The sequence below is a fragment of the Salvelinus alpinus genome, chromosome 6 (assembly GCF_045679555.1).
Source record: "Salvelinus alpinus chromosome 6, SLU_Salpinus.1, whole genome shotgun sequence".
NCBI classification, from domain to species: domain Eukaryota; kingdom Metazoa; phylum Chordata; class Actinopteri; order Salmoniformes; family Salmonidae; genus Salvelinus; species Salvelinus alpinus.
In genome coordinates this window covers 89,454,525-89,463,947 of record NC_092091.1, presented here as the reverse complement: position 1 = coordinate 89,463,947, position 9,423 = coordinate 89,454,525, and the positions used below count along the sequence as shown (strand labels likewise).

Below are 9,423 nucleotides of genomic sequence, written 5' to 3'. Positions count from 1 at the left end.
AGGTCCAACAGAACACATTAAAACACACCACTACTACTAATCTAACTGTCTGTAGGTCCAACAGAACCCATTAAAACACACCACTACTACTAATCTAACTGTCTGTAGGTCCAACAGAACACATTAAAACACACCACTACTACTAATCTAACTGTCTGTAGGTCCAACAGAACACATTAAAACACACCACTACTACTAATCTAACTGTCTGTAGGTCCAACAGAACACATTAAAACACTCACCTCTGAATGTGTTGGTCATCTATCTGACACAGGGTCACTGAGGTCTTCGAGGAGGACGTAACCCCAAACCCAGGATAGAGGGGTTCGGGGAATGTGGTGTGTCTTGTGTAAAGGTGTGTCAGTGTACCAGAGGAGGACACACTATAGAAGGTCAAAGTACCAGCTGGCCAGTCCAGATACACTCCAACTCTGTTAGAAACAGGACCAGGGATGATTCTGCTGACTCCAGCATGGTAAAATTGATACCCTCTATGAGAACAGACTAAACTCCAGGACTCCCTATTGTGTCCAATCCTACTGTCCCCCTCATCTCTCTTCCTCTTCTTTCCTTTGTACACCACACCAATGACAGCCATGCCATCATCCCTCTCCACCTCCCAGTAATAACGACATCCAGATAAGCCTTCTTTGCAGAGAACTTGGGGATATGCGTCAAATCTGTCTGGATGGTCTTCATAATGCTGCTCCTCTTCCACCCGTGTCACCTTCCTGTTCCCCTCAGACAGTACCAGGTTTGGGTTTGCTGTATTTGGGTCCAGGGTGAGATGACAGGCATCTGTAGACAAAAGGAGAGTTTAATCGTCTGCTGTAATCAAACCACATCTTCATATAAAATGTTGTTTTGTAGGTTCAGAACAAGTATTGATTAGTTACTATGTTACTATAGTTCTGAATATGCAGTTAATTAGGATTGAAGAGACTTACATTTCTTCAGCCCTGATTTCAGCCTGCACTCTCCACCATGATCCACACTGTAGGAGAAACAGGTTATTGACTGACAAAGACCTAATAAAGCAGTCAACATTTAAACCATATTGTTGTGTTCTGGTGCACTATCCAAGTTCATTACTAGAGACATACAGGTATTCTATCCTACCTACTGCATACAGAACGGAGTACAATTCATTACTAGAGACATACAGGTATTCTATCCTACCTACTGCATACAGAACGGAGTACAATTCATTACTAGAGACATACAGGTATTCTATCCTACCTACTGCATACAGAACGGAGTACAATTCATTACTAGAGACATACAGGTATTCTATCCTACCTACTGCATACAGAACGGAGTACAATTCATTACTAGAGACATACAGGTATTCTATCCTACCTACTGCATACAGAACGGAGTACAATTCATTACTAGAGACATACAGGTATTCTATCCTACCTACTGCATACAGAACGGAGTACAATTCATTACTAGAGACATACAGGTATTCTATCCTACCTACTGCATACAGAACGGAGTACAATTCCAACAGGATATCAGAGATGCAGAAGAAGAGTATTCATGTGGTGATGATGTATGCTGTGTTGGAGTGCTAAGCCTGCTGGGTAAACTTCCCCTTAATTCTACCATCATGTCCTCATGTTACTGACCCTACTACACTACATATCACACAACCGCTGCTCACACTATTAGGACATCTATTCTGACTTACTTCAGCTTCATCAGTTTATATGTGGGATACACCAGAGCAGCTCCCACCAGAGCAGCTGAAAGCAGTCCCCCTGCAGAGTCTCCTGGGTGATTGTAGCTCAGGTCCAGCTCTTTCAGGTGGGAGGGGTTTGACCTCAGAGCTGAAGACAGAGCAGCACAGCCCTCCTCTGTAACCAGACAGCCAGACAGCCTACAGAGAGACACAACAGCTGTCTAGGTTGGTGTACTGGTGTCAATCATCTTGTAGGACCACCCGTACATTTGTCCATGACACAAACATTGTCATGAAACATCAGATTTTCAGAGTATTTGTTTTACTAAGCTCAGTACTGACCTGACTGAAACAGCTGTACTTACCCCAGTGTGTGTAGTTTACAGTCTGGATCCTCCAGTCCAGCAGACAGCAGTGTAACTCAGCTCAGTACCGACCTGACTGAAACAGCTGTACTTACCCCAGTGTGTGTAGTTTACAGTCTGGATCCTCCAGTCCAGCAGACAGCAGTGTAACTCAGCTCAGTACCGACCTGACTGAAACAGCTGTACTTACCCCAGTGTGTGTAGTTTACAGTCTGGATCCTCCAGTCCAGCAGACAGCAGTGTAACTCAGCTCAGTACCGACCTGACTGAAACAGCTGTACTTACCCCAGTGTGTGTAGTTTACAGTCTGGATCCTCCAGTCCAGCAGACAGCAGTGTAACTCCTGAGTCCTGCAGGTCATTGTCTCTCAGCTCCAGTTGTTTCAGTTGTGAGTTGGGTGAACTCAGGACTGAGGCCAGATCTGAACAGCAACCCTCTGTCAGACCACACTGACCTAGACTAGAGGGCAGAAGAGAAAATGATTAACACATGTTTAAAACATCCACATAATAACTCATACTGAAGATATTTAACTCACACTAGTGTCTGTATGTTGCAGAGTGGACTGGTTAGTCCAACACAGAGCAGCTCCACTCCTCTGTCTCCCAGGTCATTGTAGCTGAGGTCCAGTTCTCTCAGGGGGGAGTTTGGTGTCTGCAGAGCTGAGGCCAGAGTCTCACAGGATTTATATGTGAGTTTACAGCCATCCAGTCTGGAGAGAGGAGATAATCTGTTAGATATACAAATCCTTCATTATAATGATACTGTAAACATCAACTCAATAACAGAACTTACAGTGCTCTCTTGCAGGTTTTCACTACCGGCAGCAACCTCTGATAACCTTCCTCTGATGTGTTGTATGTCTTCAGGTCAAACTCCTCCAGCACCTCCTCTGACATCAGTAACAGGTAGGCCAGGGCTGAACATTGGTCAGGTTCTAGTCTTGTTTCTGAAAGAGTTCCTGATCGCAGGGAGGTCTGCATGTCTTCAACTAGAGAGTTGGAACCAAGTTCATTCAGACAGTGGAACAGGTTGATGATCCTTTCTGGTGAGGATTCCTGGTTGATCTTGTCTGAAAGGTACCTGACTGTTCTCTTAACTGTTTCCTCATTGGTCTGTGTTGTACTTCCTGTCTGTGTCAGAAGGCCTCGTAACAGATTCTGATTGGACTCCAGTGAGAGACCCAGAAGGAAGCGGAGGAACAGGTCCAGGTTTCCATTCTCACTCTTCAAGGCCTGGTCCACTGCTCTCCTGTGTAAGTCAGACAATTTGAATGACTCCTTCTCTTCATCATTGTCATCATCTTCCTCATCCTCTTCCTCATCGTCATCATCGTCGTTGTCGTCATCCTTCTCCTCCTCCTCATAATTCTTCTCCTCATCTTCCTCCTCCTCCTCCTCATCCCCCTCCTTCTCCTCCTCCTCCTCCTCATCATTCTCCTCATATTCCTCCTCATCATCATCATCAACACCAGTGACTGCTTTGGGGGAGAAAACATTTTTCTTCTCGTCCAGACATGATTCTAAAGCATGCACTGCTGCTAGAAACTCCTGAATGCTCAGATGCACAAAGCTGTAGACCTTGTCTTGGTACAGCCCAGATTCTTCTTTAAAGATCTCTGTACACAATGCTGAGTACTCTGATGCCTCTGTGACATCAAGGCCACACTCTCTCAGGTCCTCCTCATAGAAGATCAGGTTGCCCTTCTGCAGCTGTTGGAAAGCCAGCTTTGCCAGTTTCAGGATCATCTCTTTGTCTGACTGAGACAGTTCCTTTGGGTTTGTCTCTGTGGCTTTGTTGTACTTCCTGTTCTTCACAATGATTTGGATGCGTATGAAGTGTGAGTACATCTGGGTCAGAGTTTTGGGGACTTCATCCTTCTCTGCCTCTTTCAGTATCATCTCAAGGACAGTGGCTGATATCCAACAGAAGACTGGCATGTGGCACATGATGTGGAGGCTCCTTGATGTCTTCATGTGGGTGATGATTTCATTGGCCAGATTCTGATCTGTGATTTTCTTCCTGAAGTATTCCTTCTTCTGTGGATCATTGAACCCTCGTACCTCTGTCACCTGGTCAATACACTCAGGAGGGATCTGATTGGCTGCTGCAGGTCGTGTGGTTATCCAGAGGAGAGCAGAGGGAAGCAGATTCCCCTCGATGAGGTTTGTCAGCAGCACGTCCACTGAGGTTGGCTTCGTGACATCACAGCACTTCTCATTGTTTTTGAAGTCTAGAGGAAGTCGACACTCATCCAGACCATCAAAAATGAAAACAGTTTTGGTTTCCACATCTTCAATGCTGTCAATCTCTTTCAGCTCTGAGAAGTAGTGGGAAAGAAGTTGCATCAGACTGTATTGGTCCTTTTTCAGGTTCAGATCACGGAAAGGAAGAGGAAACATGAAATTAACGTCCTGATTTGCTTTTCCCTCTGCCCAGTCAAGGATGACCTTCTGCACAGAGACTGTTTTTCCAATGCCAGCGATTCCTTTTGTCAGCACAGTTCTGATAGGTTTGTCTTGTCCAGGTAAAGGCTTGAAAATGTTGTTGCATTTGATTGGTGTCTCTTGTGTGGTTTCTTTCTTGGATGCCATCTCTACCTGTCTCACCTCATGTTCATTATTGAGCCCTCCACTTCCACCCTCTGTGATGTAGAGCTCTGTGTAGATGTCCTTGAACAGACTTTGGTTTCCATGGTGTCCAATTCCTTCAGATATGTGTTGATACTTGTGTTTCAGTTTAGCCTTAATGTCTTGTTGGACTGTCAGCAGAGTTTCAGCTGTAGGAAAACAATGAGAGTTGAGTCTCATAAGTAAGTTTGTTTGTTTGTTTGTTTGTTTGTTTGTTTGTTTGTGTGTTTGTGTGTGTGTGTGTGTGTGTGTGAGAACCCTTCTTTGTAATATTGTATGAAACACAGTCTTACTTCTTCTGTCCAGAAGGTTGTGTGTGATCTTTAATACATCCTCACTGTCCAAACTCTCCACTTCCTTATTGTCATGTGGTAATGGTTCCTGGCTGAAAGCAGGTGGCTGATCACTCTTCATTGATAGCAGGCTGGTTGTAGGTGACTCTGCTCTGGGCTTCTGGACACTGAACAAAACAGGGAGACAGATCACCTCATCAATATCACATCAATACCTCATCTACTTCATTTTAACAAATGTATAGTGGAACTTCTAGAAGTCCTGATGTTTCTTTATAAAGCTACAGTCTGCATTTGGTCATTAGATTTTAGGACTTAAATTAACTTGGCAACACTTTTCTCAAAAATAAGTTTTATACCTTTAAAAGAACTGTACATTTGACAATTCATCACTTACCTCTCAGAACTGGTGTCTTGAGTCATTTTAGAGGCAGTAGTCTCCTCCTCTCTCTCCCCAGAGAGACTCATTTTAGAGGCAGTGGTCCCCTCCTCTCTCTCCCCAGAGAGACTCATTTTAGAGGCAGTGGTCTCCTCCTCTCTCTCCCCAGAGAGACTCATTTTAGAGGCAGTGGTCTCCTCCTCTCTCTCCCCACAGAGACTCATTTTAGAGGCAGTGGTCTCCTCCTCTCTCTCCCCAGAGAGACTAATTGTAGATGTAAATCACAGCTCTCTCAGCTACAATAAGAAATAACAGAACAGTCAATATTCCTGAGCATTGTTAGTACCACCCAGCACAAGCAGAGAACATGTCTAACTGACAGGCTGGTACCTTGGGCGAGATAAGCAGACCTTTATACCCTGATAAAACAGCAATACATGTTCTGTAAACATTAACCCTAGAGGCTTGTAGGGAGATAAACCACAGACTTTGGCCTCTACAGAGTTAGAAACATCAGCTGCTACAGAGTAAAGAACAGTAATTAAGTCAAAGAATCATCAGAATATCCTCAGTCCACTTTCTATAATCTGTCATGTCTTTACCTCCATTCAGACAGTTACTGACAAACTAAGACAGTCTATAATCTGTCATGTCTTTACCTCCATTTAGACAGTTACTGACAAACTAAGACAGTCTATAATCTGTCATGTCTTTACCTCCATTCAGACAGTTTCTGACAAACTAAGACAGTCTATAATCTGTCATGTCTTTACCTACTCCTCCATTTAGACAGTTACTGACAAACTAAGACAGTCTATAATCTGTCATGTCTTTACCTACTCCTCCATTTAGACAGTTACTGACAAACTAAGACAGTCTATAATCTGTCATGTCTTTACCTACATTCAGACAGTTACTGACAAACTAAGACAGTCTATAATCTGTCATGTCTTTGCCTCCATTCAGACAGTTACTGACAAACTAAGACAGTCTATAATCTGTCATGTCTTTACCTACTCCTCCATTTAGACAGTTACTGACAAACTAAGACAGTCTATAATCTGTCATGTCTTTACCTACATTTAGACAGTTACTGACAAACTAAGACAGTCTATAATCTGTCATGTCTTTACCTCCATTTAGACAGTTACTGACAAACTAAAACAGTCTATAATCTGTCATGTCTTTACCTACTCCTCCATTTAGACAGTTACTGACAAACTAAGACAGTCTATAATCTGTCATGTCTTTACCTACATTTAGACAGTTACTGACAAACTAAGACAGTCTATAATCTGTCATGTCTTTACCTCCATTCAGACAGTTACTGACAAACTAAGACAGTCTATAATCTGTCATGTCTTTACCTACATTTAGACAGTTACTGACAAACTAAGACAGTCTATAATCTGTCATGTCTTTATCTACTCCTTCATCTAGACAGTTACTGACAAACTAAGACAGTCTATAACCTGTCATGTCTTTACCTACTCCTCCATTTAGACACTTACTGACAAACTAAGACAGTCTATAATCTGTCATGTCTTTACCTACTCCTCCATTTAGACAGTTACTGACAAACTAAGACAGTCTATAATCTGTCATGTCTTTACCTCCATTTAGACAGTTACTGACAAACTAAGACAGTCTATAATCTGCCATGTCTTTACCTACTCCTCCATTTAGACAGTTACTGACAAACTAAGACAGTCTATAATCTGTCATGTCTTTACCTACTCCTCCATTTAGACAGTTACTGACAAACTAAGACAGTCTATAATCTGTCATGTCTTTACCTACATTTAGACACTTACTGACAAACTAAGACAGTCTATAATCTGTCATGTCTTTACCTCCATTCAGACAGTTACTGACAAACTAAGACAGTCTATAATCTCTCATGTCTTTACTTCCATTTAGACAGTTACTGACAAACTAAGACAGTCTATAATCTGTCATGTCTTTATCTACTCCTTCATTTAGACAGTTACTGACAAACTAAGACAGTCTATAATCTGTCATGTCTTTACCTACTTCTCCATTCAGACAGTTACTGACAAACTAAGACAGTCTATAATCTGTCATGTCTTTACCTACTCCTCCATTCAGACAGTTACTGACAAACTAAGACAGTCTATAATCTGTCATGTCTTTACCTACTCCTCCATTTAGACAGTTACTGACAAACTAAGACAGTCTATAATCTGTCATGTCTTTACCTCCATTTAGACAGTTACTGACAAACTAAAACAGTCTATAATCTGTCATGTCTTTACCTACTCCTCCATTTAGACAGTTACTGACAAACTAAGACAGTCTATAATCTGTCATGTCTTTACCTACATTTAGACAGTTACTGACAAACTAAGACAGTCTATAATCTGTCATGTCTTTACCTCCATTCAGACAGTTACTGACAAACTAAGACAGTCTATAATCTGTCATGTCTTTACCTACATTTAGACAGTTACTGACAAACTAAGACAGTCTATAATCTGTCATGTCTTTATCTACTCCTTCATCTAGACAGTTACTGACAAACTAAGACAGTCTATAACCTGTCATGTCTTTACCTACTCCTCCATTTAGACAGTTACTGACAAACTAAGACAGTCTATAATCTGTCATGTCTTTACCTACTCCTCCATTTAGACACTTACTGACAAACTAAGACAGTCTATAATCTGTCATGTCTTTACCTACTCCTCCATTTAGACAGTTACTGACAAACTAAGACAGTCTATAATCTGTCATGTCTTTACCTCCATTTAGACAGTTACTGACAAACTAAGACAGTCTATAATCTGCCATGTCTTTACCTACTCCTCCATTTAGACAGTTACTGACAAACTAAGACAGTCTATAATCTGTCATGTCTTTACCTACTCCTCCATTTAGACAGTTACTGACAAACTAAGACAGTCTATAATCTGTCATGTCTTTATCTACTCCTTCATTTAGACAGTTACTGACAAACTAAGACAGTCTATAATCTGTCATGTCTTTACCTACTTCTCCATTCAGACAGTTACTGACAAACTAAGACAGTCTATAATCTGTCATGTCTTTACCTACTTCTCCATTCAGACAGTTACTGACAAACTAAGACAGTCTATAACCTGTCATGTCTTTACCTACTCGTCCATTTAGACAGTTACTGACAAACTAAGACAGTCTATAATCTGTCATGTCTTTACCTACTCCTCCATTTAGACAGTTACTGACAAACTAAGACAGTCTATAATCTGTCATGTCTTTACCTCCATTCAGACAGTTACTGACAAACTAAGACAGTCTATAATCTGTCATGTCTTTACCTCCATTCAGACAGTTACTGACAAACTAAAACAGTCTATAATCTGTCATGTCTTTACCTACTCCTCCATTTAGACAGTTACTGACAAACTAAGACAGTCTATAATCTGTCATGTCTTTACCTACATTTAGACAGTTACTGACAAACTAAGACAGTCTATAATCTGTCATGTCTTTACCTCCATTTAGACAGTTACTGACAAACTAAAACAGTCTATAATCTGTCATGTCTTTACCTACATTTAGACAGTTACTGACAAACTAAGACAGTCTATAATCTGTCATGTCTTTACCTCCATTCAGACAGTTACTGACAAACTAAGACAGTCTATAATCTGTCATGTCTTTACCTACATTTAGACAGTTACTGACAAACTAAGACAGTCTATAATCTGTCATGTCTTTATCTACTCCTTCATTTAGACAGTTACTGTCAAACTAAGACAGTCTATAATCTGTCATGTCTTTACCTACTCCTCCATTCAGACAGTTACTGACAAACTAAGACAGTCTATAACCTGTCATGTCTTTACCTACTCCTCCATTCAGACAGTTACTGACAAACTAAGACAGTCTATAATCTGTCATGTCTTTACCTACTCCTCCATTCAGACAGTTACTGACAAACTAAGACTTTCTGTAAAATGTTTCTTATGTGGAGGCAACATTATCCTATGTGATTGTATGTATGTTTCCATAGAATAAGTGATGTTATACACCAACCCTGTCAGGTTGTCAGTCTAACCTTAACTCATGT

The 9,423-nt window shown here is 41.2% G+C and overlaps 1 protein-coding gene across 1 annotated transcript; it reads right to left on the bottom strand.

Moving 5' to 3' along the window:
• Positions 1–8: 8 nt before the first annotated feature.
• Positions 9–5,581, bottom strand: LOC139579553 (protein NLRC3-like). The gene is made up of 8 exons (XM_071408298.1): positions 5,370–5,581; positions 4,973–5,139; positions 2,845–4,828; positions 2,588–2,761; positions 2,335–2,508; positions 1,694–1,882; positions 948–994; positions 9–798 (listed from the first exon to the last, which is right to left on the bottom strand). Exons 1-8 carry the CDS (start codon positions 5,573–5,575, stop codon positions 239–241), a joined length of 3,501 nt encoding a protein of 1,166 aa, XP_071264399.1. The 5' UTR covers positions 5,576–5,581; the 3' UTR covers positions 9–238.
• Between the last annotated feature and the right edge of the window lie 3,842 nt (positions 5,582–9,423).